Below are 20,916 nucleotides of genomic sequence, written 5' to 3' on the forward strand. Positions count from 1 at the left end.
TTAAATAAAGGTAAAATATATACACTGCTCAAAAAAATAAAGGGAACACTCAAACAACAATGTAACTCCAAGTCAATCACACTTCTGTGAAATCAAACTTAGGAAGCAATACTGATTGTCCACTTAGGAAGCAACACTGATTGACAATAAATTTCACATGCTGTTGTGCAAATAGAATAGACAACAGGTGGAAATTATAGGCATTTAGCAAGATACCCCCAATAAAGCAGTGGTTCTGCAGGTGGGCATAAAGACCACTTCTCAGTTCCTATGCTTCCTGGTTGTTTTGGTCACTTTTGAATGCTGGCGGTGCTTTCACTCTAGTGGTAGCATGAGATGGAGTCTAAAACCCCCACAACTGGCTCAGGTAGTGCATCTCATCCAGGATGGCACATCAATGCGAGCTGTGGCAAGAAGGTTTGCTGTGTCTGTCAGCGTAGTGTCCAGAGCATGGAGGCGCTACCAGGAGACAGGCCAGTACATCAGGAGACGTGGAGGAGGCCGTAGGAGGGCAACAACCCAGCAGCAGGACCACTCCCTCCGCCTTTGTGCAAGGAGGAGCAGGAGGAGCACTGCCAGAGCCCTGCAAAATGACCTCCAGCAGGCCACAAATGTGCATGTGTCTGCTCAAACGGTCAGAAACAGACTCCATGAGGGTGGTATGAGGGCCCGATGTCCACAGGTGGGGGTTGTACTTACAGCCCAACACCGTGCAGGACGTTTGGCATTTGCCAGAGAACACCAACATTGGCAAATTCGCCACTGGCGCCCTGTGCTCTTCACAGATGAAAGCAGGTTCACACTGAGCATATGTGACAGACGTGACAGTCTGGAGACGCAGTGGAGAACGTTCTGCTGCCTGCAACATCCTCCAGCATGACCGGTTTGGCGGTGGGTCAGTCATGGTGTGGGGTGGCATTCCTCATGTGCTTGCCAGAGGTAGCCTGACTGCCATTATGTACCGAGATGAGATCCTCAGACCCCTTGTGAGACCATATGCTGGTGTGGTTGGCCCTGGGTTCCTCCTAATGCAAGACAATGCTAGACCTTATGTGGCTGGAGTGTGTCAGCAGTTCCTGCAAGAGGAAGGCATTGATGCTATGGACTGGCCCGCCCGTTCCCCAGACCTGAATCCAATTGAGCACATCTGGGACATCATTGTCTTGCTCCATCCATCAACGCCCCATTGCACCACAGACTGTCCAGGAGTTGGCGGATGCTTTAGTCCAGGTCTGGGAGGACATCCCTCAGGAGACCATCCGCCACCTCATCAGGAGCATGCCCAGGCATTGTAGGGAGGTAATACAGGCACGTGGAGGCCACACACACTACTGAGCCTCATTTTGACAGGTTGTTATTAAGGACATTACATCAAAGTTGGATCAGGCTGTAGTGTGGTTTTCCACTTTCATTTTGAGTGTGACTCCAAATCCAGACCTCCATGGGTTGATCAATTTGATTTCCATTGATCATTTTTGTGTGATTTTGTTGTCAGCACATTCAATTATGTAAAGAAAAAAGTATTTAATAAGAATATTTCATTCATTCAGATCTAGGATGTGTTATTTTAGTGTTTATTTTTTTGAGCAGTGTATATATGTTTATGTTCAATGGCACATGAGCACCGATGCGTTTTATCCATTATTTCTCTTCACATGACAAGGAGTGAAAAGGATTTGCCAGTAGATTGTCGACTTGATTCATGATGATGACTACTAGCTTGCTAGCTAAGATTTTGAAAGTGTAATGTTGACATGATCAGTCCAATCAAAGCTTGAGCCTTCTTGGATGGGCACTTCTAATGTAACTATTGCAGCACCCAAGGGGCTTGAATTTTCAAGCTCTACCTGGAAATTTTGCGGCGATGTAGTGTCCCTATGAGTGACAGAACACTGAGCCAATCACGGCGCAACTAGAGAACTTTACCAACCCTTTACGCTCCGTATTTTCTCGCTGGCTGCTTCACCACCACTGCAAGCACTGAGCTGGGTTGAAACCATTTTCAGGTTTTATTCTAAATGTAGGCGTCATAACCAGCCATACAATTACGCAATATATGTCACAACAGCTGTACAAATGTGGGTCATGACAGTGTTATGACCATATTATAACAGGTTATGTCAGGCGTTAAGACATATTATGGCATGGTTATGACCGTGTCATAACGTGTAATGACGCTGGGTATCAAGTAAAGTGTTACCAATTATTTTCCTTATTTCTTTTAAATTATGTCTTGGGAACAATAGAACAGACACACACTTCAGTATTTCCATGATAAGTGTATAAACATGGATTGTGCAATTCAGCAAACTTTTGCCCATGGTCAGTACAACACAAAGGCCACAGGGTTTGATACGTATAGGAAGTTCAACGAACGTTTTGGATGATAGAAATATCATAGATATTTATATATCATTGATATTTCCTATTCCTGTTTAAATTTATTAACAATGGAACGTTTCCAATAATAGATGTGTATCACTTGTTATCTGCTCAGGAAAGTAATTCCCATTAAATACTGACACTTGAATAGTGTCCATGTCCACGTATAGTAAAAGAGCCTGGTCATGGGAGATTCATGCGGGAAATTGGTGGTAGTACTACTAGAGTAGTGAATTGTCACAAACGTAGACAGAGGTCGTGCCTGAATAGCCATACTAGCATACTACATACTTAAACTGCATACTAATTTCAGGGTTTGATCTACTAAAATTCACGAATCTTTTCCGACTCACGTGTTTGACAACAGCTGATAATAAGATAAATTGACCGTCGGTACAAAAATGAACGAATGGCGGGAATCGACGCAATTGCCCATTTAGATAACGCATTCAGAGTACTATTTTCGAAATGTCACATACTATAAATGTTTATTTTTTGCAAACTATTTAGAAGCTAGTATGAGTATTCAAACACAACCAGTTATAGATATGTACATATATAGCACGTCCTTCAAATCGCATAGTGCATGCCCAAAAGCTAATATGTGCTCATCATAGCCTATCATGCTGTGCAATGCCAATGTTGTATCATTTGCTTCATGTAAAATTTTGCCTAGGTTATTGTATACTGAAGGGGTCCCCTCTGATTTATTTCATCATCTCCCTTTAAATAAGGTGCACTGTCTCTTTAAATCTAGACTAGCGGAGTGCGTTTTCCCTTCATTGCCAAAAGTTATTGGGTATGGTTCTGGACGCCTCCATGACTGCACGCAACCCGCAACAGCTGGTTGCATTTAGGGGGTTTCATTTAAAACGTATATTTGATATTATTCTGATGCTGGATTCATTCGAACAATGCAGACCCAAAGTTATGGAGTTAAACAAACTATTTTGATAGAGAAGTTACGCTTCTCGTACCGTCTTGGAAACTCTAGTCTGGATTGGTTTGCGTAAAAATCGAAACGTCTTCTATCCCCGTTATTCTGTCAACATCTGGATTAACCATTCGATGACAAATATTATTTTAGAATTTCCTTAGTTCTGTGTGATCATTTCCTTTTTCATATTTGATAGTGTGTGGACGCTTATCCTGGATTTGTGCTTTTTTGGATACCATTGAGTTCTGCATGTAGATTATGCATTCTTTAGGATGGGTGCGAACAATGGGAAACAGTATGGAAGTGAGGGTGAGTATTTGGAATGCCCAAACTTTGAAGGAAACATTCGCCAGATTAACCAACTACTGAGAACGAACTTATCTTTTATGAATTCAACATTGATGGGTTTGTATTAGAATATAATGGAATCTTCTGTGCTGTTCCACAACTGAATTAATTAGTCTAATTTCAGAAGGCCTTTATCCATCCTTGCTTATTTAATAGTAAATATTTTGTTGCATACAAAAATAGAGTTTTCCTGTACCAAAAAGGCATGTCAGGGTGTTTACTCTTAAAGTGAAGTAGGCTATAACTAGTTATATGGCAGACATATTTTATGCACATGATCATTCCATCTAGTCTATAGCCCAATAGGCCTTCTGTACCAGGTGAGGGGACTGTACTGTATGGGAAGTAAACATCAGACCTCATTGCATAATAATGACAACCTATATCACGGGACATAAAAAAGAGGAGATAGAGGATTGTTAATTGTGATAATAGCCTATGTTGTCTTGCAAATGTACAAGATACCAATTTCGTGGAAGGACCTATGGGCTCCTGAGTGGCACAGTGGTTTAAGGCACTGCAACTCAGTGCTAGCTAGAGGTGTCACTACAGATATCCTGGTTCAAATCCAGGCTGTATCACAGCTGGCTGTGATTGGGAGTCCCATAGGCGGCGCACAATTGGCTGAGCATCGTCTGGGTTTGGCTGTCATTGTAAATAAGAATTTGTTCTTAACTGACTTGCCTAGTAAAATAAAAGATGACCCTTACATCCAAATAGCCTAATTTCTGACTGAGACACATACCATACACAGCAGTTTAAAGTACTACTTAACATGTTTTTGGGGTATCTGTACTTCACTATTTCTATTTTTTGACAACTTTTACTTCACTACATTCCTAGTGAGAATAATGTACTTTTGACTCCTTACATTTTCCCTAATACCCAAAAGTACTCATTACATTTTGAATGTTTAGTAGAACAAGGAAAATGGTCCAATTCACGCAGTCATCAAGAAAACATCCCTGGTCATTCATACTGCCTCTGATCTGGCGGACTCACTAAAGAAATGCTTTGTTTGTAAATTATGTCTGAGTGTTGGAGTGTGCCCCTGGCTATCTGTAAATTTAAAAAAATACAAGAACATTGTACCAACTGGTTTGCTAAATTTAAGGAATTTGAAATTATTTAGACTTTTACTTTTGATACATAATTCTATTTAAAACACAATAGTTTAGACTTTTACTCAAGTAGTATTTTACTGGGTGACCTCATTTTCTATTAAGGTATCATTACTTTCACTCAAGTATGACAATTGGGTACTTTTTCCATCACTGACCATACACATACCATAATTTCTCTACCAAGGTCAAAATATAGAAATCTACAAAGTATGACTATTTGGGATATTAATTTACAGTACTTAATTACGTGTCCAATTGTTACTGTGTTCTAGATTGGCATATCTCATCAACTCTTGCCGAGTTCAGCACCTCAGACCTCAAGTCTTCTCCCTCAGATTTTAACAGACCAGTTTATTAGACCATTTGTGGTTCACTCCTTATGTAAATACATATTTTTGTGTTACAACAGAAATCATTTGGGAGAGAGAATCAGCTTAAACACTACTTGGGTGGCTTAGGATACATACCTGTTCATTTTGCTCCACAGGAGATGACTCTGAACTAGCCTATGTTTACCCAAGGGATGTAGCCTGTTGCACAATAAATTGAATGCAGCTCCGCTGAAAACCTTCAAACAAGTTATGCAGTAAAGCATTAATATTAACATTAATATTAAGGCTGTCAAACAGAATTGTATCAATGTGTTTTATAGAGTGTATTTCGGTCCATTTTACACATCTGTTTCCAAGTGTCCCCCACAATAAATCACACTTCAGTAACTAAAACTGAGCAATGCTCTCCCAACACATTATATAAGCACAAGACAGGAAAGGACGTTTTTTTCCCAGAAATGTCAACAAGCATTTCTCAGGTGCCTTTCACAGGTCCACTTCCTCTGAATGTGTCAACTATATACTGATATTTCCCTCCAAGGACAGGAATCACGAGGTCGGCACAATTTGTAAAACTCTTATATGCTTCTCGTCTTGTTAAACTAATGTTTTCTCCAGTAATATCTCAGCAAATACGGGGGGGGGGGGGCTTTTATCAATTAGATTTGCTCACCTTCTGCGTCCTCTCTCCTCCGACCTCTCTTGCCTCCTTTTGAAAAAGGTCAAAGTTAATCGGGGAGAGTCGACGAAGAAGAGTGAACATGGATGGAAATGCGCTTGTGATCAAAACTACTTAAGTTAGTTTTATAGATAAAACAATCCATAGAATATTGTTTTTAAACATTTGCATGTTTTTCTCCTTTGACAAAACAAAAGCTCATTCAAAGGGGGTGTGGCAGATTTCAAAACTCTTAAGCATTAGGATAAAAAAAAAACTCAAACTTGTATCTCAAACATGGTTGCTACATTACAGAACATGATGTTATGTTGGCTCATTGGTTGAGCTGACCAATCAGCTGTCTAATTAAATTAATATTTTTTTTACGATTGGTGTATGCCGTCACCAACACAGAAAATATGATTTTAACATACTCTATTAAATAAAAAATTGGAAGGAAAACTATTTCACTCATATTGTAATTAATTATAGGTCATATTTCATAGAAATCTGGAAACACTGGAGAGTTACTTTAACATCTATATGGTTCTTTATCATGATGATGTGACTCAATTTGGTGGAAACCATAGCAGATGTGCTGTCTCTATGATGTCACCACAATATGTTGCCGATATCATACAGCAGTTTGAACGTGAAAGACATATTAGTTGCATTGTGTGTGTGTGTGTGTGTTTGTGTGTGCGTGCGTGCGTGCGTGGGTGTGTGTGTAGACTTTATGTGGGAGGGGGAAGTTGCACTTGAAAATTACTAGTCTGGTGAGGTAGGTTTTAGTATAGTCATTACAGATGAGGTGTTAAGACATCTTTGCCTTTTTCAACGGCTAAGCTGAACTGTGTCCTGGGGGCGCTCTTACTTTCCTCTCACAACGTTCATGCATGTTAACCACATTTCTCTGGCGTTGTCTAGTCCATGTCCATGAGTGGCCTTGATGTGCGCATAAGTATGTGTACATAGGCGTGTGTTGTGTGGGTGTAACTGTTTGGGAAGACCTAGGAGGCTCTCACGCTGGGTGAAGGCACTGACCTCGCTTCAGCTCGGCAAAGACACAAGGCTGCATTTATGATCTGACGGAGGAATGAGGTGCACTAAAAAAAATAATGTCCACTAACAGCCTGTTGGCCCTCAGAGAGGAGTGAGAGAAGATCATGTCATCAGCAGCTTTTCATGGAGAAGAAAACAGCTAGAAACCAACCATCTAGACTAAACTCACAGCATATAGTTAAGCTGTGTACTACTGAGTACGGACCATATATCTAGTTATTCTACATACAGAATACTGCTTACAGCTGGGACCACTACACTGCATGCCCCAAGAGGACCCATGAAGCTGCAATCGCGGATCGTATGTGATTACTCATTTCCCTCTCTGACAGGACAGCCTTTCCCTTCTGTCTTTTCCGTTTTCTTGGAAGCAGGGGTTAAAGGAGAAACGTGATTCCTATTCCAAATGGAAGAGGGACACACTATCATAGGAAGCAACCAACAAAAATGTTGAACACATGCCAAGGTGAAATGTCCAACTGAAACTGAGGGAGGCAGAAGTCTTAAAGGGCAGTAGAGATGGCTCTCCATGTTTCCATAGTATGCTATTCTTCTGTTGGTTAAACCCTTTCAGATATCTCACCCTATCAATATCAATTGACAATCTTTCATGAGTGTAACATCTATGTATGTTTTCTTTGTCCACAGGTAAAGGTAGCTCCAGCATCTCCTCTGACATTAGTTCGAGTACAGATCACACACCGACCAAAGCTCCAAAGAATGTGGCTACCACCGAAGGTAAGGCATCTGGTGCTCATTATTCAACCCCCCCCCCCCCATCCCCTTTCTGCAATACTGCCTATTTTTGGAGAAACTTGTGTGTTCCTGGGATAACCCTAAATTGAAAACAAACTCACAGCTCTCATCAGAGCTAAGGAGCCGGAGGCTTTTCTATTGCTTTGTTTCAAAACTCCTGCCCCCTCGAAGAGGAAGAATGCTTGTCCAAACTGGTAATATCAGGGTTGAGTGTTGTCAGTGAGCATGCTCTTTACCTCTCTCTGTGTGCGCGTGTGCGTGTGTGCGTGTGCGTGTGCGTGTGTGTGTGTGTGTGTGTGTGTGTGTGTGTGTGTCTGTCTGCCGGTGCGAGAGAGAAAAGGAGAGAGAGAGGAAGAGAGAAAGAAGACCAATGGGAAATGCTGAAGAGAACATATAATACTGTGATGTATTACATTGTCTAGCAATAGCAGGACTAGCTAAACGATGCCAATTTTCTGCTCTTTGTTTGGTCTGGAATGCATGGCCATCTAGCTGATCCATTAGGTTGTATCATCGGTGTAGTGGTTAGCTCTGTGCCTCTCACAAATAGACCATCTCCTTCCAAGCAGACATTGTTCCATGGTGGCTCTCCTCCTTCCTCCAACCCCAGTTCCCAGTGAGTATGCCCAGACAATGTGCCAACCTAGCTACATCAGGGGCCTGCTCTTCATTGTGCTAGTGTGTTTGTAACTCCTGTCGATTTTGTGGTTGTCAAACATCAAATAAAATCTCCAGGATATTAAGACAGTTGCATATATCCAAGCAACGCTCTGGCTTTGGTAAAAAAGTACTCTCCAATATGTGTAACATATGTCTTTCTTGAGGGTATGTCAATCTGTTTGACAGTTCGTCAACCAAAGGAGCTGACTGACTGCTTGCATTTATGGAATGAAACCCTAAATGTCTCGTTTTCTATCAGCTGTTTAGAATGTGTTTCATATAACTCTACTTAGCTTCTGCTGAGCTTCAATCTCCTCAAACCCATCATAGACAAAGGCCAGGCAGTTTTCCTTTTAAGAGACAAAATGGCATAGGCTTCTTAACCATCTTTAGACAAACACACACACACACACACACACACACACACACACACACACACACACACACACACACACACACACACACACACACACACACACACACACACACACACACACACACACACACACACACACACACACACACACACACACACACACACACACACACACACACACACACACACACACACACACACACACACACACACACACACACACTCACTCCATTGTATGGACACCAATCTTTTTATATTTGCTTTGAAAGAGAGGAATGAGGTATTCTTGTGGAGCCTCCCACAAGAAAACAAACACATAGTCTACCCAGTCCTTCTGGCTGTCACTCAGTCATACATTTCAAGGTGTTGCTGAGAGAAGAGAATATAAATAAGACTATTTTGCTGTGAAACTTCATATTATATCAGATGCAATTTTTGTTTCGTACAAAAATATGCATGTATGTGTGTATTAGTGATGCGTGGGTCAGCTGTTTGTCGCCCGCCTGCAATTGCTAATAACACATCCTGCATTTCCTTGACTCTATGTGATAAAGTGGAAATCTGATGCCCGCACTAACCGCAAATACAGAGAAAATGCGCTGTACAGTCAGAGACGGCGAAATAATGTTTTAGATAGGCTTATGTTTCTGCTTATATTTTCCAACAATTTGGTAGGCTATTTGTCAACTTGTCTATAATTCGATACATTCAGCTTCCCTTCTGTCATTACTTGTTGCCCTAGAAGACTACAGTAAATAAACCCTTGCTCACCAGAATAATGTCATAAATCGATAGAATGAAAGGTTCAATGCAGTTGACATTGGTAAAGTTTTTTTTTGCTTTCCTCTTCCATCTCCACTTCTCTCTTGCAGCAAAGACATTTAGGGACCGGGTAGAAAATAAAATAATTCCAAAAATACAGGAAAGATTTTCCATGCAAAATTTCCAAATTAGATCAGTTTGGCCTGGTTTTAAGGAACTTAAAAGCTGTTAAAACGACCCAACAGGTTTTTATAAGATTTCAGACAGCTTGAATTAATATTTTATGTGGTTGAAATACTATCAGCTTTTATGATGTTGATAAAGATAGCACCTTTACAGACGTTCCCTAACCGCATCAACGGCTAGCAACTGTTCCAGCAAGATGAAAGGCGTTGGAATGAAGACATTGAAAAGACTCTACTGCAGGAACTGATTCACATCCCATTTAAATATATGAAGAAATCCAGAGATTAAACTGTTGATGCATGGCCATGCATGGCCAAATTCTCTCAAGATGCTAAAATAAATAAATAATATTTCAAAAAGAGTCAAAATGTATATTTGGTATATCATTTTACTGCAATAACTGCTTAATTCTGCAGAAGTAAATATTATATTAGGCTATGTGAGAGGTTATGGGCCTACAGTCAGTGTCCATATTTCATTTAGGGTACTATTCCATTTAACCCATCTGAACAGCAAAATTCCCTTGAAGTCCCAATCTTGTGATTGTCGAATTTGTATACCGCCTTACAATCATCACACATAACATAGCCATATAGCCGTCACTGCTATCATCCTCTTTTAACACTTCACCAAATCTTTCCCAAACATTAGATTGCTGTTCTGGCCCTCCCTTCTATTTAGTTTCAACTCTCCAATTCACAGATTTTATGTTATTGAGTTATTCTTTTTGCCTCAGTGGATCGACGTTAACTTTTTCTTCCCAAGTTTCCAAAAGCATTTGGCATGTATTTGGCGCACTACAGTTAGACTCTAAAGCTAAGGCCTAGGTTGCGCATTAACGCCAGATACAAATAATGAAAGCAAAACCTCAATGTAGCCAATAGAAATTAATTGCACAAAAATGATACATTTCTGGACTTTTAATGGATAGTTTTCTCTTTTTTCATGACCCTAAATTAGCCAACCCCGTGGATATAATCACGGGGACTGTAGGTTATGAGTCAACCCACACATCACTAGTGCATATGTATTAGTCTTAAGGTCTTTCAATGACTGGTTCCATAACGGACCACTCAGTGGCTAATGTAATTAACATTAATGTTCATTAATGTTAATGAATAATCCAATTAACCATTTGTGAACTGTAACAAGTCAATTCAGGAGGTTTGGTCTACTACTCTCAGCTTGGGTTCAAACAAGGCAGAGCATTGTTCCTCTCCAGACTACATTAGGCTCAGAGGGAAACGTTGACTCACCAGTATCTCTCCATCGAGGAGCTGCTGGAACCTTCACTGGGGTATTATGGGAAATTACTAATTGTGCCTTGTGTGTCTGCTAGCTAGGAGAACAACCTGTATGGGAGAGTGGGCCGCGGTCGGTGGCTGCCCAACCATAATTCCGCTCCTGTGTTATGACAGAAATTGTTGTTTTTTTCTTCCTGCTAAGTGGGAGTAATTACATGGTCTGGAACCACCACAACCACAGCCCGTTTGCTTTCGTGACTCCAAAGCCCCCCCCCACACACACACACACTCCACCCAGCCCCACGGCCCTCTAAACTAATCAGGATGCAGGCTGCTCCTGCACAAAATCACACATTGGCTCAGAGCTCAGATCTGGAGGCATGGTCCATCACATTTCCTGGCCTTGTGAGCTTGGGAGTCACGAAAGCAAACTGGCTTTGCCAAACTTGCTGATTGGGAGAGGATCCTCTCTCTAGGCTATTTGAACTAGCTAAGGTTTGCATTCAGTAGCAGCACGGGTAATTTCATGATGACGCATCACTTGGATTATGTGAAGTCATCTGGGTGGCCTTATTTAATTGTGTACCTTCATAAGAAGAACAATAATATTGCATCAGTCTTGGCTTGGAAAGTTGTCAACCCTCACTGCACATATAGATGTGAAATCATGATTAAAGTGTTTGATGAAAACAGACTTTGCACAATACAACTGGGCCACATTGGGGCACAGAAGTTAAAGATATGACCTTGTTTTTGCTTCATTGTAGGATATATATTGCCATCATGCAGTAGACTATTGCAGAGCTTATTTGAGGGTTTGGGAATTTGTTCATTCCATTGACTTGCCGTGCACCTGCATCAAGTCACTCTTTGGGATTTAGCTCCCTCGTGTTTTCCCAGAACCTTCTTGTGGTTCAGCAATACTTCTTCATGCCTTTTTTCCACATGAAGAAGATGAAGAGTTATACCCCTCGTCTCCATCACAGCGGATCTAAGCAAGTGTAAAATACCTTTTGATGAAGTCATCCAATATCATTCTGTGATATGTGTTTTTTATGGCTATTTAGGAGAGCTTGTGGGCTCAAACAGCTGACCTGCTTATTAGCTTCAGACTGTACATTCCTCCCCTGGGATGGATGAGGTTGAAGACTCCCAGCATGGGTTAAACCATGGCCCTGCAGTCTGAGCCTGCCTGGAGGGTTTTCTTTGGCACGGTTCTACTCTGGGGTGGAATGTGGTTCAGCCATAGAAATAGGATGTGTAGAACTCCTATAGTGTTTAGTCATCTCAGCACCCAGAACCTATAGTATGTAGCAACAGTGGCTGTTTTAGATACCGCATATGTAGTTGAGAGTGAGAAATGATAAAATGAAAAATCCCACTTGGCCTAGTAGTATCAGGCTTCTTCAGTCACAGATAAGAGAGTGATTCATTGGAAAGTTGACCATGTCAAAGCCATGCACCTTCTGTGTTGTCATCCCCCCCAAACCAACCAGCAAGTTGTTCTGGCACCAGGAAGGCAACTTAGAAACAGTGAATGGTGGGGAAAATACACATGCCCGCTTCCTTCCTGTCTGACCAGGAACAAAAGAAAAGTGAAACAGTGTGTAGGGAAAAGTAGCCATTAGTCTTCTACTCGTGAACATGATAAAATAATATGAGGTGGAATTTAGCCATTTTAATGTAAAAGTGTGATAAGGAATCAGGCTCTGTTGGCCATTGGAATCAAGCTAATTATTCTTCCAGTTAATTTCATACCCAATATCAAATCCAATTTCCCCAGCCTAATACATTCCTTATTGGATTATCGCAAGATCCATAGTAGCCTCTCAATTAGCAATGGCATTGTCATTCATCAACCCACACAGGATATGGAGCCATATATTCAAATCCAATAATCCACATTTATTGTCCTCTGTACAATAATCAGCCTCTGGCCAGTCTGAAGTGTGTTTCCACTTGGCTACTCTGAAGTCAGTGAGGGTCAGCAGTGCAGTCTAAACAGTGCAATGTAGAAAACTCTGCTGTCTCCAAAATGTTAACATTTTGATCCTCCAAAGGACGATAAATCCCTTGAATTCCAGCTGTTTGTAAACTACTCGCCCCATAGACCCATGATCCATTTATTTTGTATGCTCAAGTAAATACACTACATGGTCAAAACTATGTGGACACCTGCTCATCGAACATCTCATTCCAAAATCATGGGCATTAACATGGAGTTTGCACTTTTCTGGGAAGGCTTTCCACTAGCTGTTGGAACTTTGCTGCGGGGACTTGAACCACAAGAGCATTAGTGAGGTCGGACGATTAGGCCTGGCTTGCAGTCGGTGTTCAAATTCATGACAAATGTGTTCGATGGGGTTGAGGTCAGGGCTCTGTGCAGGCCAGTCAAGTTCTTCCACATCGATCTCGACAAACCATTTCTGTATGGACCTCGCTTTGTGCACAGTTGTATCACACCAGAGAACACATTTTCACTGCTCCAGAGTCCAATGGCAGGGAACTTTACACCACTTCAGTCAACGCTTGGCATCATGTGGCCGCCCAGCCATGGAAAACCCTTTTCATGAAGCTCTCGACAAACAGTTCAGGTGCCTAAATTTACATTTTCGTCATTTAGCAGACACTCTTATTCAGAGTGACTTATAGTGGTGAGTGCTTACATTTTCATACTTTTTTGCATACTGGTCCCCCATGGGACTCAAACCCACAGCACCATTCTCTACCAACTGAACTACACAGGACTGTGCAGATGTTGATTCTCGGCGGTCCCATTCTGTGAGATTGTGTGGCCTATCACTTCGTTGCTGAGCCGTTGTTGCTCCTAGATGTTTCCACGTGACAATAACAGCACTTACAGTTGACTAGGGCAGCTCTAGCGGGGCAGAAATTTGATGAACCGAATTGTTGGAAAGATGGCATCCTGTAACGGTGCCACAGTGAAAGTCCCTGAACTCTTCAGTAAGGCTGTTCTACTGCCAATGTTTGTCTATGGAGATTACATGGCTGTGTGCTCGATTTTGTACACCTGTCAGCAACGGGTGTGGCTAAAATAGCTGAATCCACTCATTTGAAGGGGTGCCCACATACTTTTGTATATACAGTATAGTGCATATATGATGTATGTTCATGTAGATTTTTCATTGTCAGATATGAAATGGTCTGAGGAGATGTTGGTCTGTTATGATGAACAGCACGACACAGGATATTCCATAGTGTTACTATAAGCTACAAAACCTTACCAGTGGGTACTAGTAAGATTCCTCAAGACAGTATTTTTTATTTTTTATAAACAGCTATCATCAAAACCTTCTGTGTTTTCAGTGCACTGATCATAAATAACACAGTTAATTTATTAGTGATTGAGCGGGTTGTTCCCTAACCAAACAATAACACAGGCCCCTGGCAAACGTCACACTTTTGCGGCAGCGCTGTGTTTTCCGAGCATTAGCAGAACGTTTTAGCTACACCGAGAGAGGCGGTCTACCCATCATTTGTCCTCCAGCCTGACAGCTGTGTTGAAAGGTGCTCAAACAGGCATGGCGGTTTGTTTAGAGGAGGAAGCTGTTTCTATATGGAAATGTCTTGCAGGTGCTAGACTGCCAGCGTTGTAGACCCTGACCCCATGTTTGACTTCTAGTGGCAGACCAAGCAGAGCTGTGTTTGAGGTCTGCTTGAAAGAAGTTACATGTAGGTCTACGCTATGACAACTCCTCTACAAGGGATAATATACATAATACGCCACCTTGCAGTAAAGAAATAGCAAGGATCTGTCAATGTAGGCCACACAGTGTTCCAATGTTAAATCATCGCAATATGGAGGGTAGATGGATTATTAAACTATAGTTGCCCTATTTTAGTTTGATTTAGATACTTTACTCCCTCCAACATGCTATTTACCGCAAATCAAGCTCATGTTTCACAAATAAAACTTTTAAAAAAGCTGTCTTGAGGTGGTTTGTATGCGAGTCTGAGATATATTTGTTGTAATTGCACCTCCTTTCTGTCTACTATCTCAGCCCCTCCCCCATTCTCTCCCTCACTTCCAGAGTGAGGAAATGTGAGCGTCAGGCACAGAAAGTGACTGTTGAGATTGCAAGAGAAAAAGAAAAACAACAAGTAAAAGTCATTTCCTCAAGGAGGAGGGGAAGGGAGCACAGTTTGCCTCAGTCTTTCATATTATAATTCTTCTCTGATTTACTGCTTAGTCTTTTCATGATCTATCTCTGGAAGGCAGGACATAGACCCACTTGTTTGAATTCAGTTGCAGTGTTGGTTTCTTTTACTCTGAATCCCACTTTTCAGTATTATAACTGGAGCATGTTCGACAGGAGTTGGGAAAGACGCCATGTGGTCTCGCTAGTCAGGTTTTGGCTATACAACACCTGGATCTGTGTGAGTCTGTGTGCCAATATGACATCAGATGTAGATATAGGGCTTTACCTTGCTCTGGTTTATCTCTTCCTTTCGCTCTGAGGGTTGTGTCACTACTCAGTAGAGAAAGTGACAGCTGTGGTGGAAGCAACCATGCCATATGGACGAGAATTACAGCCCTATATCCAGGGGTTTTAAAGCCAGAGCAGAAGACATGTAGCAAAGCATCTGGGATGTTCTCTACATTTCCTCCAATCATAACACAATGGTTTGGGGAATTCTTTCCTCACTGGCTGCGATCTACTGTGCATCTGTTGCAAATGGCTAAGGAACAGATCAACATTTACTGGGGGGAGGGATGGCCCAAAATAGGGGAGGGTTGCCAAACTTACATTTTTTGCTTTGGGGAGGGTTCTGTTTTTTTTCATCCAGCACCGGGGAAAGTTGTGTCTTTTTTCCCTGGTTTACATTCTCTATTCTAATCATATTTTCCCTATAAACAATAGCTTGGCTTACTTTTGATATTACCTTAATACAGTTTAGAAATGTTTGTGAAGGTTTGGTGTGGCTATTATTAAGATTTAGCTCAGTACCTCCAGGCTCTGATCAGGCCCTACACCCAAACAAGGGCACTGCGTTCATCCACCTCTGGCCTGCTCGCCTCCCTACCACTGAGGAAGTACAGTTCCCGCTCAGCCCAGTCAAAACTGTTCGCTGCTCTGGCCCCCCAATGGTGGAACAAACTCCCTCACGATTCCAGGACAGCGGAGTCAATCACCACCTTCCGGAGACACCAGAAACCCCACCCCACCTAAATGTAAATGTAGCTACTGGAGGCCTATGATATGAAGGCAGTGCGCCCCGGCGCTCCAATTTACTCCGACAGTTTAACTTGAGTTGAGGAAGACTGTTTCAGTTACTCCTATAATCTAACAATATCATGCTTATCTTTATACAAAATATTCGTATATTTGTATGAAAATTTATGAATTACCCTCCTCCTGTACGTCTATATCTATCTGTACAGCAGACGCAGTAGCCATCTGACATAAAGAAATGTATATATCTATGGGGTTTGGCCTAAGCTTCTCTTCCATTATGCAGACGAATATATACAGTTGAAGACAGAAGTTTACATACACCTTAGCCAAATACATTTAAACTCCGTTTTTCACAATTCCTGACAATTAATCCTAGTAAAAATGACGTGTCTTAGGTCAGTTTGGATCACCACTTTATTTTAAGAATGTGAAATGTCAGAATAATAGTAGAGAGAATGATTTATTTCAGCTTTTATTTCTTTCATATTCCAAGTGGGTCAGAAGTTTACGTACACTCAATTAGTATTTGGTAGCATTGCCTTTTAAATTGTTTAACTTGGGCCAAACGTTTCGGGTAGCCTTCCAAAAGCTTCCCACAATAAATTGGGTGAATGTTGGCCCATTCCTTCTGACAGAGCTGGAGTAACTGAGTCAGGTTTGTAGGCCTCCTTGCTCGCATACGCTTTTTCAGTTCTGCCCCCAAATTTTCTATGGGATTGAGGTCAGGGCTTTGTGATGCCACTCCAATACCTTGACTTTGTTGTCCTCAAGCCATTTTGCCACAACTTTGGAAGTATGCTTGGGGTCATTGTCCATTTGGAAGACCCATTTGCGACCAAGCTTTAACTTCCTGACTGATGTCTTGAGATGTTGCTTCAATATACCCACATAATTTTCCTGCCTCATGATGCCATCAATTTTGTGAAGTGCACCAGTCCTTCCTGCAGCAAAGCACCCAACAATATGATGCTGCCACCCCTGTGCTTCATGGTTGGGAACTTGGGAGGATGTTCTTCGGCTTGCAAGCCTCCCCCTTTTTCGATGGTCATTATATGGCCAGACAGTTAGACAGTTATATTTCTGTTTCATCAGACCAGAGGAAATTTGTTCAAAAAGTATGATCTTTGTCCCCATGTGTGGTTGCAAACCGTAGTCTGGCTTTTTATGATGGTTTGGAGCAGTGGCAATGTCGATATAGGACTCGTTTTACTGTGGATATATAGATACTTTTGTACCTGTTTCCTCTAGCATCTTCACAAGGTCCTTTGCTGTTGTTCTGGGATTGATTTGCACTTTTCGCACCAAAGTACATTCATCTCTAGGAGACAGAAGGTGGCTCCTTCCTAAGTGGTATGACGGCTGCGTGGTCCCATGGTGTTTATACTTGCGTACTACTGTTTGTACAGATGAACGTGCTACCTTCAGGATGAACCAGACTTGTTGTTGACTTCTACAATTTTTTTCTGAGGTATTGGTTGATTTCTTTTGATTTTCCCATGATGGCAAGCAAAGAGGCACTGAGATTGAAGGTAGGCCTTGAAATACTTCCACAGGTACACCTCCAATTGACTCAAATTATGTCAATTAGCCTATCAGAGGCTTCTAAAGCCATGACATCATTTGCTGGAATTTTCGAAGTTGTTTAAAGGCACAGTCAACTTGGTGTCTGAATACTTAGATCTGAATGCATATGGGTGTCTGTATTTTTTAAATTTATATATCTGTTAAATTCAAATCTTTCCTGTCATGTTGTCTGGCGCAAAACATTTTGTAAAGGAAAATGGTATATTGAAGATTTTTGAATATCCACATGAAATACTGTCAGCAATTGAATGGAAACATAGCTATAGACACCCTAAAGACTCTGGCAAGTGCACTAATCCAAGTCACTTTGATTATGCCTGCACATCATGGGTCACCAGCAACCCCAAACAATAAAGAATATGCTACCAGCAAAACAAGCTTAAACTCCCCTCTCATACTCATCTGGAGGTTGAGCAATTCTTCTTCTCTATCTCTGTAATGTGTCTGTATCTATGTAATTGTATATGTATTTACATAAAATCTCGGGACCACAATGGAATAAGTTTAGTTGTGCAATCCCCGTCAAACAAATGTTTGTGTATATGTGTCTTTTTTTTAAACTGACGAATAAAATCAATCAATCAGTCCAAACTGGTGAATGGAAAAAGACATCTGTTACAATACACCAAAAAGTTGAATGTCAAGACAAGCGTTTGATACTGGGTAAGCCTACAAGGTAGGGAGAGATGTATTTTCTGTTGTTGATATTGACATCGTGACACCATGATATTGAAGTGCCTGAAATCGGTATGCTTGGTTTATTGGTTGTGTGGTGCATATTCGTTGCATATAATTATATATATATATCATTTCTCCCTAGCTGATCATTGCCTGCAGCCGGCTTTGATTGCAATGTACAGGCAGGGAGAGTGGTCAGTGCACTGTCAATCATCTGGCCAGGAGCCCTGCGTGGCATTAACTGTGCCACAAAAGCATGCTGAAGTGACAAAAGACGATTTCCACGTTTATAAACACATGGTCGTTGACATTATTTTGAGTTAATTATATGTGGGGGGAGGGTGTTCCGTTTATTTTACAGTACAAGGGAAGGGTCATGTGAAAATATGTTTTACATTGGGAGGGCTGTCATTTTTTGAGTTGGACCAGCCCCCAGCTCTAGCTATGTATCATGGCCATCATTCCACACCTGCTGTCCACACTGTCACTAAACTAAACATTGCTAAATCTACATGTATAGTACACTACCTCAAGCACACTCTATGTCCAGGAGCAGCAGTTGGTTAGAAGAAATTAAGCACTTCCTGCTTTTCCCTCTTGATATCCTGCTTTAGCAACCTGTAAATGTTGCATCAGCTTCTAATGTTTCTACAGTCAGCGCTTTGCAAGAGGCTGGATCAGTTCTACCCTGATGCCAAATTGCTTTTGGAGCCTCAGAATGTCATCTCCGTTCAGGAAAATTAGTGCTGTGATACATAGACACACAATGGCCTCTCTCTGAGCTGAGAAAGTTGGAGCAGATCAGGCCTGGGTTTGGCTGTCGTATATCTGAGGGTCTGCAGTCCTCCTCAGCGAAGATTTACGAAGTGAGGAGAGGCTAGGGGGAGGGATTGTGTGTCCTTGGAGCAGACACTGAGGCCTTTTTTTTGAAGCCCTGAGGATATTAGTGTTGTTTTGGGGGTATGTGTCAGAGGGGCCAGAGGACACGTGGTGCTGCTCATGCTCAGTGAGGAGCAGGCTGTTTGGGAGAGAAAAGTCATGCTGGTCGTTCTAAAACTCCCACAGTTTCCTGCCCTAGTATGCACATTGTAAGCGAAGCGCCAGGCTCCATTGTACTCGGGCTTGTCTGGTGACGTAACTGCTTCCTGTAGTGAAGGCCTTGGTGACAGGCAAGCTGCTGCACTGCACTGCAATCTCAGCATCCACTTATTCAACTCAAGGTAGGAGAGACTTAGTATTCTCCCACAAATCCCATTACACTTTCTCGGCCCTTATTAGGACTCAGTCTTCCAAAAATGAGATATAAAGGCCATATGGTTTTATAGAGCCATTGTAACCCAATACTGGCCTAGATGCTGACAGCAGGTTCTGTCTCTCTATTTTGGATCGTTTTGCTGCCCTTATCAATTACGTTAGAGCCCCTACAGACAGTACACAAAAGCCTGGCCACTGGTTTCGACATCTGAAACCATGGAGCATTTCTTATTACAGTGCCTTCAGAAAGTATTCACATACCCTTGTCTTATTCCGCATTTTGTTTTGTTACAGCTTGAATTCACCCATTTATACGCAATACCCAGTAATGACAAAGTGAAAACATGTTTTTAGAAATGTTTGCAAATTTATTGAAAATGAAATACAGTAATATCAAATTTACGGTAGTATTCACACCCCTGAGTCAATACATGTTAGAATCACCTTTGACAGAGATTACAGCTGTGAGTCTCTGCATGTGCTTTGCACACTTGGATTGTACAATATTTGCACATTATTCATTTTTGAATTATTCAAGCTCTGTCAAGCTGGTTCTTGATTCCATAGATTTTCAAGACGATTTCATTCAAAACTGTAACTAGTCCACTCAGGAACAATCAACCGATCTCAGTTCAATTATTTTAATTCCATGTTATTACATTTATTTTCTGTGAGCTCAATGAGCAGTTTCTGTAGAGGTAAATCAGATCCAGCCTGAACTGTGCAATGTAGTAGGGAGTTGTAGTTTCCAACAGGCCAATATTATACATAGTTTAGCACAGAAAACGTAGTACAGTAATTAACTTTAATTCCCATAATCCATTGCACTGGCCTGCTTGTCTAGTATGTGTGGAGCACTGAGCTATAATAAGAATGGTGTGGAATGGAGACAGAGAAGAGAGAAAGAGGGATCGAAAGCAGTTGCTACGCGAGGTATATCTACCTGAAAATACATGATCTAAGTGATTGATAGTTGATATTCAGCAATAATAAAAGTTTGTCTTATTTACTTTGAAGAACTACTAAAATAATGACAGCATTTTAACATACAGAAAACAAACTTAAAGATTCCCCAATTTTTTTTGCCAAATCAATGTTTGTAAATATCATGTGGCTTACCATGGTACTGATGTGTGTGTGTGTAAGGGCATGCGTAAGAGAACTTCTTTTTTTTTTACTCACCCTACGTTTAGACTAGTTGAATGCCAATGCCATCCTCCTCTCTTTCATGTTGGCAAAACATTCTATGGCTCTGTCATACAGTACACTTTTAGTTGTTGTCATAAGCTACCTAGCTAAAAATGCTTGCTAGCCAAACTTCCTCACATGGGCAACAATGAACAACAGAACCAACTGTTAGCTAGCAAGTTAACGT

The 20,916-nt window shown here is 41.4% G+C and overlaps 1 protein-coding gene across 1 annotated transcript in view; it reads left to right on the forward strand.

Moving 5' to 3' along the window:
• The first annotated feature begins 3,192 nt into the window (after positions 1-3,192).
• Positions 3,193-20,916, forward strand: part of LOC124039733 (F-box/LRR-repeat protein 7-like) — a 34,010-nt gene continuing 16,286 nt past the window's right edge. The window contains exons 1-2 of the mRNA XM_046356021.1: positions 3,193-3,628; positions 7,492-7,581. Coding sequence (XP_046211977.1) covers positions 3,592-3,628; positions 7,492-7,581 — 127 coding nt within the window. The 5' untranslated portion in view covers positions 3,193-3,591. The remainder of the gene's footprint in view (positions 3,629-7,491; positions 7,582-20,916) is intronic.

This window comes from Oncorhynchus gorbuscha, linkage group LG07, assembly GCF_021184085.1.
Source record: "Oncorhynchus gorbuscha isolate QuinsamMale2020 ecotype Even-year linkage group LG07, OgorEven_v1.0, whole genome shotgun sequence".
Taxonomy (NCBI): Eukaryota; Metazoa; Chordata; class Actinopteri; order Salmoniformes; family Salmonidae; genus Oncorhynchus; species Oncorhynchus gorbuscha.